Source organism: Drosophila gunungcola, unplaced genomic scaffold (assembly GCF_025200985.1).
Source record: "Drosophila gunungcola strain Sukarami unplaced genomic scaffold, Dgunungcola_SK_2 000072F, whole genome shotgun sequence".
Lineage (NCBI taxonomy): Eukaryota > Metazoa > Arthropoda > Insecta > Diptera > Drosophilidae > Drosophila > Drosophila gunungcola.
Genome location: NW_026453235.1, coordinates 292,207 through 305,792, shown reverse-complemented (window position 1 = coordinate 305,792; position 13,586 = coordinate 292,207). Strand labels below are relative to the sequence as shown.

At 42.2% G+C, this 13,586-nt stretch overlaps 2 protein-coding genes across 2 annotated transcripts in view; one reads left to right on the top strand and one right to left on the bottom strand.

Annotated features, from left to right (window-relative positions):
• The window catches only part of LOC128264541 (dopamine D2-like receptor), a 39,009-nt gene extending 25,655 nt beyond the window's left edge, over window positions 1-13,354 (bottom strand). Inside the window, exon 1 of the mRNA XM_053000073.1 lies at window positions 12,658-13,354. The gene's annotated coding sequence lies outside the window, so the exon portion shown is untranslated. The remainder of the gene's footprint in view (window positions 1-12,657) is intronic.
• LOC128264542 (uncharacterized) lies at window positions 48-987 on the top strand. Its single transcript, XM_053000074.1, has one exon. It carries the CDS (start codon window positions 236-238, stop codon window positions 749-751), a length of 516 nt encoding a protein of 171 aa, XP_052856034.1. The 5' UTR covers window positions 48-235; the 3' UTR covers window positions 752-987.
• Window positions 13,355-13,586: the final 232 nt, after the last annotated feature.

Below are 13,586 nucleotides of genomic sequence, written 5' to 3'. Positions count from 1 at the left end.
GATATCAGGTATTTGTAGCCATTATTTCGAGCAGATCACATAGCCCCGGCCAAAGCGCTCGGAATTTCAATCGCTGGAGAGCCCGCTTTAAGCAGTTCATAGCGTTTCGTTCAAGCTGACACACACACCCTTTCGGCCTTCCAAATTCCAGCTTAGAGCAAAGTAAAAAAATCGCAAAATAAATTCATAGAAAATTAGTTAAACTTTCGAAGGCATTGCGAGTAAGCCTCCAGAGATGACCTCCACATTGGTACTGCTGATCGCCAGCGTTGTGCACTTCGGAATGCGCGGCAGCTGTCTGCTGGACTTGGAGCGATTCCCAGTGGTGCCGGGCACCGTCTTCGCAAGCCACATCGCCTATTGCGCCGTTCTGCACTTCCTGCACGACCTGGAGGTGCTGCCGACGTGCTACCGCCGGCGGATGGGCTGGCTGGCCGCCATCCTCGTCGAACTGGTGCTGGGCATGGCCGCCATGGAGGTCCTGGCCCTGTGGCTCTGGTGCAGCGTGGAGCACATCCTGCACCTGGCGCTGCAGTTCGTCCTGCGCCGCTACGCGGGCATCTCCGCCGATCTCTACCAGCGCTGGGAGTGGGCCATCATGGGCGGCCTGATGACCTCGCTGGCGACCTTGCTCTGGCTGAGTGCCTACGAGGCCACGGAAACAACACGGGACAAGCAGACCAAGGAGGAACAGAAGGAGCAGGAGGAGCAGCTGCGTCTGGAAGTCCTCGCCACTGCCACCGATTGCTAGCCACCTAGGAACCCCCCATCTGCAACCATTTGATGTGGCCACCCATTCCCCATGGCTTCGCACTCGATTAGATGAACGATCATGCTGCGAAGACCGGAGGAGGCAAATGTATTTATTCCAGCCAGATGGACTCGAAAAGCTCTAAAGACCGTGCCAAAGGGTGCTGGGAAGGGGGCGCGACTCGGAAAGGGGCGGGGCAAAATGATGGACTGCAGTAAAATGTCTATGAAAATTGACTTGGTGTCCTGGCATTGAGGGGCAGTCGGTCGGAAGGAGCTGCCAGCGCCTGGATGCGCGTCAATTGACAAATTGTCGACTGGCCGGCCTGGCCTGGCTCTCTACCATATTTCTCTGTCCCCGGGTCTGTTGCCGCGAAAAGTCATCAGAACTTTTGTCTAATTTCATTTCGTTTCACTTGAAGGCCAATTTTTGGTTTTTATTATTCATACAATTTCTCGCAGCGCGATTTAAGCGCTTCCAGCATTGCGTATACGCAGTGTGGTTCAGGGAATTATGAATTTTCAGCCACTCTGTGCTTCGCTGTGTGTGTGTGTGTGCGTGTGTGTGTGTGTGAGTTGGGGAGTGTGTATGTGTATGCCTAAGCAAACAATAGCCGAGCAGAGCTTTTGTTTATTCTTCCTCCACTGTTGCTTACGGCCACCCACACAGATACATAAACACCCATACCGATGCGAATTTCGGTGCGTGCCTGTATCCGACTCCCTTGTTCCCTTGACGGTACACCCCTGCCCCCTTTTGTGTTGTGTATTTATGGAAACATTGCTCCGAAAATATTTTAAAGACGACCAACTCGGATGAAAGAAACGAGAAACGAGAAGCGAGGGATGCTGGGGGCCTCTAATGGGCGATGTGCAGGTGGGGGCCACCAACCTCGCCAGACACTGGAATTGATGATAATACCACATACCAGCGTCGCTGCCGAATACACAAATTCCGGACCTTTACGGAGCTGAATCGGAGTCCCAAAATGGGACAGCGCAACTGCTGACTGGCGGATTATTGAGTGTCCAAAGATGGGAGCGTCGATTGGCAGAGAGGTCCTGATCGAAAAACCCTGAAAAACGTCTAAGGATGTTTGGCACAACTCCACTGTTGACGATAAGACACGAAGAAGCACTTAAACAGCTGCTTAATATTGTATTTAGACATTTGTGGAATCATTTTCACTGAATCCTGCCAGCTCATTCACTGTAAGTTTTTTGAAACTGTATTGAGGGGTCATATACAGTAAGAATGAAGAAAAAAATAGTTTTTAATTTATTTTCTTAGTGTACATATATTTAAGAATACACACAGAAAATTCTCATTTCGTTGTGGTAAATATTTTCAAAGTTACACCCAAATTTAAAAAGGCGTTTGCAAGTACAAGTACAAACTTAAAGATTAAAAATAGATCAACACTAACGGCTAGATTGATAAGTCTCTTATATTAACGCAAGCTTCTTATATATATTTTTTTAGTAATTAAGCAAAGCTTTTTTCTCACCTAAAATTTTTTTTTCATTAACAATTTATGTTTAAAATATTGGTCAAAAATGAATTTAAACCGCCATATTGCTTATTCCTTCAAATCCAGTTTAGAAATATAGGGATCACCGCAAAACGTCTTTTTTGAGAGAAGCTCCCTTCCAAAATAAATATTTTTCTTAAAACAAAGCCTTGAAAGAAAGTTTTGAGATATGTGAACAGATTTTTAGATCAATAAACCTTTAAGTTGTCTCAGAAAAAATTATTTAAAATTCTTTTTTGTCGGCCCTATAACTGCATGTAACCCCTTAATGACTTGAAAAGTCACTGCCAACTCACTCGTTGGACCTTACTATATTAGATGTGTAAGTGCAAATTATTAAGGCAAATAAAAACATAAAACACTCTCCGGCGGTCATTTGTTATCCAAAACTTTTGCTTTTTCGTGCCACTGTCTTTCTGTCTGTCCATCTGTCCGTCTTTCTGTCTGTCTGTCTGTCAAGGACAAGGGTGTCCTTGGGCACAATGACGGAGCGGAGGCTAATTAGCATCGTCAACATGGGCCACCTTAAGGTCTCGTCGCCTTTTATCCCCTCTTTTTTCCCCTCTGTACCACTTGGTGCCCCATCTGTCTGTTTGCAACATGATGCACGCTGCGCAGGACAGAAATGAGTTGGCCTAATGATGATACAGCAGCCGGTTGGCCAGCCCCGCCCACGACATGCAAAACGCCAACAATAAAAATGTCACTTTTGCGTGTTGGGCGACGGGAGGAAATCATTTTCACCAAATCGCAAAATGTACAAAGGAAGCGGGAAATGCGGGAAATGCGGGCAACACTTTTGTGGGTGTGGGGAAAAGCGCTCTTATCATAAATCAGGAAAACCACTGGCCACGCCCCGCTGGACGGGGGCTAATTAATTAATTAACAGCGTCTCATCATCATCCTCGCCGCACTCTTAACTTCGTTGCGTGACAATTTCGTGAGTTTTGCATAAATAATTTGGCCGAAAGCGAATTGTCAGCAAAAACATGGCCAACAATTAGCGAATGCCACTTGCACCTAGTTCGTTATCGGCACGGCAAGCACGCAAATTGCGTCTCGAAATTAATGCGATGGATGCACGATACTGGTACTCCTCCCCAAATGCCAGACAAAGTACCCTCGAAAGTATCGTGCCTGGTGGCGACAAAGAATCGGCTGCTGCCCCCACCCCAAAAGCAGCCCAAGGTAATCCATTAAGAACACCTTGTTGCGATGCGGACGGAAGTTCCCCTGGCAGCAGTCAGCCGTAATGTTCATGTTAATGCGCCTCTACGACCGGTATCGAGCTGCCAACATGTAGTCCAATAGTTGTCACTGAATTCGGCCCGGCCAAAAGAGACCACACAGGCCAAAAAAAAAAAAAAAATTTTAAATGTAATGCTTGATGGCGACAACTAAAACATCATGGTCAAAGGTTTGGCCAAATGCTATTGAGTAAATATTGCAGTATTTAGCTATACGCAAACATTGCTTTTGATTACACTGTGGACCATGGAAAATGTAACTGCATTTGGGTTTCAGACTCTGAAGGTACTCATCAAAGTTTCCGCGTTCAGATTTTATAGCGACATGAAGACTTTGAGCAAAAAACAGAACGAATTAAGATGAATACGATTTTTTTTTAAACCCAAAGATACGATAGACACTTCTAAACGAGGGTTATACGATCAAAAGCTATTGCTTATCATATTATATTGAGACAAAGAACAAAAAATTGTATTTAGAAAACTTAAGGTGGGGAGACCGACTTCATTACTTTACCCGAATTGGAGTCGAACGGTATACAAAATCGTCACAACACATTTCTCCATTGCAAAGTTGTTAAATTAACAATACTTTTAGTTTGTTTGTCGGCTTATCCTTAGTTTGGTTTTTTAGAAACAGCTAAAACTAACAAAAAATAAAAATTTTACCATAAGTTTACGAAGGTTTTACTTTTCAATAAGGGACTTTAAAAAACATAGGTACAGAACCACATCGGGCCAATCGAGAAAATTTGAGAAAATGTTGTACTTTTTACGTACATATTCTCGTTATCAATTGTTAGTTTACTGAGTAATTTATAAGATTAAAAATTCGTAGCGTTAGGATGAAACCTTTATAAGAAAATTAAATAAATAAATTGTAATTTCTCAAAAAAGTAATTTGGTATTTAATTATCTTATGTTTTGTAGAAGTTTACACTTTCCTGCTAAAAAAAAACCTATGAACAACTTAAAATCTTAAATTTTATTTTGTTTTTCGTCATCAAGAGCGTTCTTTCTTTTGTATTATGTATATTTAAAAATATAAAGCTAGAGCTGCTCGCTAGAAAAGCATCAAAAAGATTCTGCCCCAGTAACTTTTATATTTTAACGTACTCGAGCATCTTGACTTCACTTCTTCATATTTAATCTTCAGTTTCCACTTGTTTCGGTTGCTCGTCGATTTAACGTTCAATTGCGTTCCTCTTAGCAAAGTCTGAAATTTGTTCTGGAGTCCCTATTTTATGCCCTTGCATTGCACTTCCCCAAAACAAGCAAATCAGCCAGAGCCAGGAATCCCAAAAAAAAGTGCACAACTGTATTTAAACAAATTTGAATGAACGTTTGTCTGTTAGGTTTTTGTTGTTTTTTATTTTTTATTTTTCTTATTTTTTCTGTTATTTCCAACGAAGCCCAAACGAGTTTTAAAAATTGTTTGCAATTCGCTTCTGTTTTTGTTTTGGGGCTTTTGTGTTTTTTTTTTTTTGTGTTGCTGCTGTTGATATTACTGTTGATGTTGGGCATTGTTTGGCAGCTTTATGAAAATTTTAAGCACATCAAATTTTTATGATTCTCAACAAGTGTCTGTGTGTGTGAGTGTGTGAGTGTGTGTGTGTGTGTGTGAGTGTGTGAGTGTGTGTGTGAGTGTGTGAGTGTGTGTGTGTGAGTGTGCCCCAAACGAGGCAAACGAGTGGTTGGGGTGGCTAGAGTTGTGAATTTCACTGCGAGTCGCCCGCAACACAAACACCGAACATGCGGGGCTTCAGTCTTTATTGCCGCTGTTAATCCGCAAAAATTTGTAATGTATTCCAATTTGGTAATCGTCTGAAACGAGCTAAAACAACGTGCGGCGCACCGGGCTTGTGCAGAATTTTAATTTTAATTCAAATTTCGTGTACCAGCAGTGGAGTGTTTTGACGCTGCCCTAATGGACGATCCCTCAGTGCTCCCTCAGTGATTACCTGTCCCAACTATAGATATATGAAGCGGGTTTAGTTGCAGTTTAGTTGCAGTTTAGTTGAGTTTAGTGCAGTTTTAGTTGCAGTCTCGATTCCCGAAAACTATTACCCTTAGCTGTTTTTTCCGGTTTCCGTTCCCCAGCCAAAATGCGGAAAACACCGCAGTGGTGTGTGTCCCCGGGCTCGAATATGTTCCAGTGTTCCAATTCCTGGCCAAATTTAGCCCCGCCCGGAGGAAAATCCGAAAGCGGACTGTATCGCCTGTCACCTCCTCGTACGTGAGCCTCCATTTCCATTTGCACTTCTACTCCCACTTCCACTTCCACTTCCACTCCCATTTCCATTTCCATTTCCAATTCATTTTCGCCAGTGGTCAGGCCTTTGTCTAGCCCTTCGAAATGAAGGGACTGACTTGTCAGCTGGCGCTCCTTTTGAAGGCATTGTGACATTGATTTTCGTTCGACAGACCACGGCCCACTGACGAGCTCACAATTTCGGGCATTTTGGCATTTTGGCATTTACCCCTCACTCATCGAACCAGCGGGTTTTCCGAAGCGAGCTACTGGGACCAGATGCTACCTAATTGGAAAGTTCACATTGCTCCTTTGCGAAAAAATGCGGCATTATGTCGCTTTTGGCTTTTCCATTTTAGTGCCCTTGCCATGAGCGCTATGATGACCTTGAAAAGTTGGGCCAACACTAGTAGGTGTGGGGGGAAAACTATGAGGCAGGAAGGGGAGGACCGAAGGGGCATCAGATTTGTCGGAAAAATTAAATTTATATAGGCAATTCCAAAACATCATTCCGACGACTTTAAAATTAAAAAGCATAATAATAAGAGTGGAAAAACAATTTTTTTGTGCGCGGAAGTTTCTTGGAAATAAAATAAAATAAGTGAAGTGCAACTTTGAAAAGTGCAGACCTCTCTTAATACAATTTTTCTCCAGTACACCTATCAAGTGGTGATGTCTGTAGATACTTGTCTTGTGGCAAAACCTTCAATGGCTTATTTTCTATAAATTTAAATATATTTCAGACGCTTAATGCTGCCAATTGACCAAAAACTGCAATAAAATCAGGTGCATAAAAGTTGCAGAACTATAGGATGTTATTCAAAAGATTGATAAAATTATTACAAAAACAAATTACCCAATTTGTTTTAATGAAAAATTTAGCTAATATTCGACTGTTATTATTATGATCTTCTAAATAATCAATGTTTATTCTGCTTGTTCTGCAGTAAGACTAAGATAAAAATAAATTGTAATAATTTGTTTAACCTCTTTCCAGTTTCAAAAGGTTACAAATCATTCATCATGTCATTATTATAATTATGTTGTGCATATAAGGCCTTTAAATCACTTAGTTTTCTGTTCGGTCACTTATTCGGTTTAAAAAACAAAAATAGTTATACAATTCTTTACTTTATATTATATTGATAGCCAGGGTGGAAACAGTTTCGAGCTAAATCAAAGGTGCCCCTTTAGAGAAAGCTGGACTAAATCCCTTTGAGTTGGATTACTTTCCTGCTGGAAGAAGAGCATCCTTGGCGATGTCACCCCGTGGGGCTCGCGAAGTCCTTGTTGCACCTGTTGATTGCCTGCAGGTCGCTTGGCCTTGGGCAACAGGTGACTCCAGTTGGCAGGTCCATCGATATGCCCGAGGGATATGACACGGGACGAAAGTTTTTCAATTTGAATTCAATTTAAAGTTGAAGCAGCTGCCATCGCTGTTTTCGCCCACCCACTTTCCCGCTCGCCCTTCCGACTTATGTACTTCCGCAAACGCTGAGCTTTCACATTTATTTGACTCCGTTGAAATGCAAATAAATGCAAACATTTACTCAAGAAAGCAAAGTGAGTGAGTGAGTGAGTGTGGGAGTGTGGGAGTGTGGGAGTGTGTGCGTGGAGCCCACACCCACACCCACTCACATAATCATAATTATGCAAATGTAATGGCATAATGTCGGCATGATTCCCTTTAGTGTGCGAGTGTCTCCAGCTCCGCAGTGCGTTGATTTAATGTAAACAAAAAGATGGACGCCTTGAGGTTTGTGATACCTGCTGCTGCCGAGCTGAGGAATGGCGAAGAAAAGTGTCGGAAATGGAAGAACAGAAGAGCATCCAGGAATATGTATACATATTGAGCAATTTTTAGGGCCAAACGAGGATGCTTTCAACCTTCATTTGAGCTCCACTAGTTACAGCGCAACTTTTTATCAAATAATTGTGAGGTATAACTATAACTATAATAATCTATTTGTTATTTCAATAAATGTATAGTTTCAAAAGGTACTAACACGACCATTTTTCTATACTTCTTCTACTACGTATAGGTAACAATTTGAGTTAACTAAATCGACCATACAGTTCAAAAAAATGTAATGAGACATACAAATAAGGCTATAAATTTAAATTTTCTGTGTGGGCTTGTACACTTCGGATATTGATGGATATGTGAAACTTCGGAGAAAAATAATATGGATTTGGCTGTTTTATTTGGTATATGGAAATTAATTTCAATTTCACCTTATAATATAGTAAAGAAGTATTTGGATTTCAAAGCGAACTCGAATCACTAGCGGCAGGCCAATTTATTTCTCAATATTATGTTATGGTCATAGTTTTGTCGAATGAAAAGTACTTCCTAGAACACAGTTTTTAGTCAGCTAAACTTTAACATTATATAAAGATATTTCGTTTTTCCGAAACAGCAAATTAAGTCAATAACGAAACTTAAGAATTGGACTTACACAGGTTTTATTATATTTTAAGGACTTAAGTCCTACTTCTACTTCTCAACTTTTTCCGGCTACCGAATTACTTTCTTCGCGTAACGACTCCATTTGATGTCTTGCAAAACCAACAAACTGGGAAATACCTGAAAATGAGCTTCAGACAAGCCAGATCGAGGCGACACTTATGTAAAGCGGTCGGAAAAACTCTCCAAAATGGAGAAACCTTTTAAGCGGGGAAAACTGGGTTATCCACTAAAGTGCAGCCATCTGAATCGCCAGTAACTGTGTGTGTGTGTGTGTGTGTGTGTATTTGTGTGTGTGTTGCAAAGAGAGAGTAAAGTGCAGAAAAGTGTTTGTGCATACCCGTCTTCACCCGCTGCCAGCTCGCTTTTAGATGTGTTTTAAAAGATTTAGCTGCACATCCCGGGGGTGCCGAATAGTGGACACACTCAGATACTGGTGGGGGGTCTGAAAGGGGGTTCTGAAAGGGGGTTCTGAAAGGGGGTTCTGAAAGGGGGATCTGCAAGGGGGTCCGGGGGCAGTCAAGCGAGTGACATGCCCAAGGGGTGTCGGACTGCAACCGCAGATAAACTGCAGGCCATGGAACGGTGGAGCAAGGTGGAGAAGTGTGAAAGTGAAGCAAATGTGAAACAATTCCGCTAATTGCAAAAAATGTGATGCCAGCATGGGTGGGTGGGTGGTGTGACCGCCGGAGCAGTTGCAGTTGCTGTTGCAGGAGCAGGAGCAGGAGCAGGAGCTCGGTCATTAAAAGGCGTTGCATTGCACACAAAAGTATGCAGCACTCTCGGATGCGGACCACCAACAGCCAAACAGCCAAACAGCCAAATAGCAAGTTTGCCGTCCGTGCGGAAAGCTGGCTAAACTTAAACTTACAATTTAACTTAAACCTAAACTCAATTTCGCAGCAGCCTCGAGTTTCTTGCCGTTTAATAAATTTAATTAGGTGTTTGCTTTTTCCATCGTGGGAGTTCAGTATTCAGCATTCAGTATTCAATGTTCAGTATTCAGTGCTCACTGTACAGTGTTTCGTGGCCTTCGAGTGTTGCATTTTACGCACGATTTTAATTAAATGCTGCGCGTATGCTTTGCTTTTATTACTTGGGTGTGCACACCAACGCACAGATACAGGGTCATGGGCCCGGGGTCCGGGGTCGGTGGTCGGGGGTCGGGGTTCGGGGGTCAGAGGCGACAGGACACTCGGAAATTGATGCTTTGTTTATTGGTTCCCGCTTACCAACGACTGGGCGTGGCAGAAAAAACCCGTCGAAGGAGGCCAACCGAATTGTCGCTGACAGTTTGATTGAGTTTGCGTTGTATCAGCGCTTTCTTGTTGTCCTGCATTGAGGAAAAATCAATTAAGAATACCACTACGATGTCTAATGTTTTAACTTTATCATTGAAATCTTGGAGCCATCCATTGATATTTTAAATGTTTGTATATTTTATTGACGGTCTTTTCTTTTTGGGGTAAAAGGAGAAAAGACTTTGTTCATGCTACTAAAGAATTAATTTGTTTAATTAATTATACTTCGTTCTGCTTTGTACCGAATAAAAACATTTTTAAAAGGGAAATAAGCGTAATGAAATCAATTTAGTCGAATTTTTAATCATTTTTCGTCGCCGAACTATTATGAGTGAATATTATTTTTGACAGAAAAAAGAAAACAATTCAGACACTTAATTTATATTGTAAGTCAGACCAAGCTGACAGAACATTCAAAATATTTTTTTGTTGCCCTCAAAAACAACTCATCAAGTAGTAGAAGTAAACTTCTTATTTAGTTATAAGTATTGAAACTATCCAGCTACCCAAGTAAAATTCTGATTCAAATATTGTAAATGTTCTAAATTTAAATATATTGGAACTTCTTTTCACTGAACTTTTGGCCAGTGATTATGCATATTTAATAAGCGGTAATGGTACACCACTTGTTTCTGAAATTTTATTATGAGTTCATACGCCAATTATAAACAGTAAATATGAATGCAGCATTAAATATTCAAAGAAAATCGAATTTTGATGACCGGAAATATAAAAATCTTTTCAGGGTTCCAAGGGCCAAGCATACACACCGCAGATAAGAACTTTGTTCATGTGAGAAAGTGCCGAATGCCAATTTCAGTGGCTATTTTTCCCGCTGTGCTGTCTCGTTTTCCCTGCTCGCACCAAATCTGCGCTAAAAGGATGGAAATGCGGTGGAAAAGTCGCACATCCGGAGAGAAGTCCAGTTGGCAGCAGCGCTATCAGCAGCCGCAGGACACGCTGCTGAACGAGGGGACCGACTGCTGGTTTATTAGGCGGTAGTCGGGTGACAATTCCTGATACTTTGTGCCGCGCAAAACGGGCAAACTGCGTCGCGGGGGGCAGGCAAATGAAGTTAGTGTCGAGCACTAGAAAAGGGAAATACGGGAAAAACGGGAAAAACTGGAAAAACGAGAAAAATGGGATAACGGGCAAATTGGGAAACGGGGAAACGGGAGCCACTGTGCACTGGCCTGTGCGCCGACTAACAAGGATAATTGCAAAAGGAAGTAACAATAAACCCAATGATATCGATGCCCAGTCGCACACATAGGGGAAAATAGGGGAAGAAACGAGGCACTGGGTGAAACAATGGAGGCAGCCATGTCCTGTGGAACGATTGCGCCAGCGAGCAATCAGCGTAAAGTGCGCGCCGCTTTGTAACTGAAACGATAAAAGGGATTGGACTGAAAAAGAAGGTGGCGGCAGCGGGAAGGCGAACAAAACCGAACAGAACCATGGGCTGCGGGAAAAAGGGACGAGCAGCGGAGGCTGCAAGCAGCGGAAGGAGCGGAGGGCAGGCAGCTGGCAAACGGCAAACGGCAAACGGCAGAGTGAAAAAATAATAAAATATCGTTTATTGAGGGCACTCCAACGGCGAATGTGACTGCTGTCCACCCACATCACCCACAGCACCCACAGCATCCCGGAATTCCCATTCAGGCCAGGCCGCGCAAAGATCAAAGCCCAAGACGACGAGCTTCACTTGACTTCGCCACCGCTGAGAAAACGAGGAGAAAAGCATTCCACGGGAAAGCGACGCACTTAGAACTGCAACTTTGATTGAATTTTATGAGAATTCCAACAGAAGATCATAAATATTCGCTTTTATGCGCCCATTTTCCGCTTTCATTGTTCATTTGCCAATAATAATGGCGAACGGCCGCCGAAATATTACATTAAGTTGATAATTAATAAACGCTTGCCTCTTAAACTCTAATCAATCCATTCCTTCTGATTTCGAATAAGAAAATGCTATATTTCGGTTTCTTTGGATTTCAGTTTGAAAAATGTTTTAAGATTATAGCAGAAAACTATTTCGGAAGTTGCAAAAACAATATGATTTATCTCTTCAATACTTATATCTTAAAAACATTTACCATTGGAGGTATTAAACAAGACATATACTTTGAATATTGGCGAATTAAGAAAATGTATTCCTATTAACCACATGAAAAATAGAATTCTTCAATTTATATAATGCTAATATAATAATTAATGCATTGAAAAAGTTGAATAACCTTGAACTTAAATACAAAACTGTCCCTTTTGCAAGTTCGTAGTTGCCTTTGTTTTTTTAGTTCTTCCATTCAAAAACACAGAAAGTTAAAGGGTTTTTCCGAGTTTCGGCACTGGAAAAATGTAAATAAATCTTTTTTGTGGCAAACAACGCAATTGAAACACATATTGAAAGAAAAAAAAACAAAAAAAAATGAAATGAAACAAAGCTTGCTCTCTGGGCGTGTCCGAAGGCGGCGTAATGTATTTTGCAACCACGGGTTACGCCAACAGTGCGTATGCGTACTTTTAATTCCAATCGCTCATACGCAGCGTGGGACAAATCAACAGGCCGTCGAACTAGATGGGTTGAGAACACATAGCGGGGGTGGTTGTGCGGTGCTGCGGATAAGAGCCTTGTTGCCTTGTTGCCTGGTCCTAAATGTTTTTCTCCGACTCCATTTACCCACGAACATCCAAGCAAACACTTAGACACGGACATCCCGTATCCTTGCGCCATCGCTTTCATGCACATTTATCGTGATTAGCTATTAATTGATAATAATTAACTTAAGCACAAGCCACAGATGCCTGGCCCCCCGTGAACGAGAACAACTATAGTCACCCCGCTCCCCTTTCCCAACCCCTTCCCCTGCTGTCATTCGAATGTGAATGTGTGTGTGTGTGTGTGTGTGTGTGTGTTTCACTGCTTTTGCCATTCATATCTGGAGTCGGTAGTCGGAAACTGACGTCTCTATTGTTGATTTGAGATCCGATGCCAGGGACTTTAATTCGTTCCGTCTGATTGGCCGCAAAAGTATGCCAGGAATCAGGAATCAAAATAAAAAAAAAAAAGAACTCATTGTAATTCAAGTTCGAACCCTCTACTTACATTGCTCGCTTTGGTATTTTACTTAGATTCAGTCGACGTTCGCTCGGTTTCAGGTTCTGTTTGCCTCTCCAACGATTCGACTTTCTTTGGCCTTCACCAAATGTTTCGTTCACATAAGCACACTAAATATATTTTTTTCTTTGTTTTTCCTTATTTATCTCTTGTAAACGTTAAAAAAAATTGTAAAAAAAAAAACTAAAAAAAAAATGTTATCGCCGACGGATACTTGACAAATTGGAATTAAATAACTTTGATACGGATGATTACTATTATATATATTATACGGTGGACATTTGCAACCTTAGTTGTGCAGCTTGTTGATTGAGTTGGTTAAAGTTCATGAGGGATGGCAACTTAGGACGAAGCGCGAACACAAAAACACTGATTTGCAACACAAAGTCTTGGCCTGAAATGCTCCAAATCTCTGAATGCCCCTCCACACTCGATTGTTCGATTGTTTTGCTGTTTTGCTGTTCTGTTGTTGTTTAGTTTCCCTACAATCCCTCACATTCACTTTCACTTTCACTTTTGCGGTCAGAGAGTCTGGGGTGGTGATACGATGCGATGCGATGCGATGCTATGCGATGCGGTACTATGCGATGCGACTGGAGTGCTGATTGGAGTGGACTGAACTGAACTGAGTTGAGTTGATGGCTTTAGCTGCTGCGAGATCCGTGCGGCACGTGCGAACACGTTCAGATTTCATAACCAACTGTCGAGTCAGCGCCGCGAAGGACCAACGTTCGGTTCCGTTCCGTTACCCGAAGGCACCCGACAGGACCCGATTCCGATTCCAATTCGGATTCCGATTCGGATTCGGCTCGGGTTCTGGGGCGTTTCAATGGGCTTTCGAAGTTGACTCTACGGAGACAACGCCAGTGTGCCGTCAGACTTTTGGGCGCCTGTTGTGCTGTGGGTGCTGTTTCCAT

Excerpts from the sequence above, each read along its gene's own strand:
- LOC128264542 (XM_053000074.1), top strand. The coding sequence starts at position 236 with ATGACCTCCACATTGGTACTGCTGATCGCCAGCGTTGTGCACTTCGGA.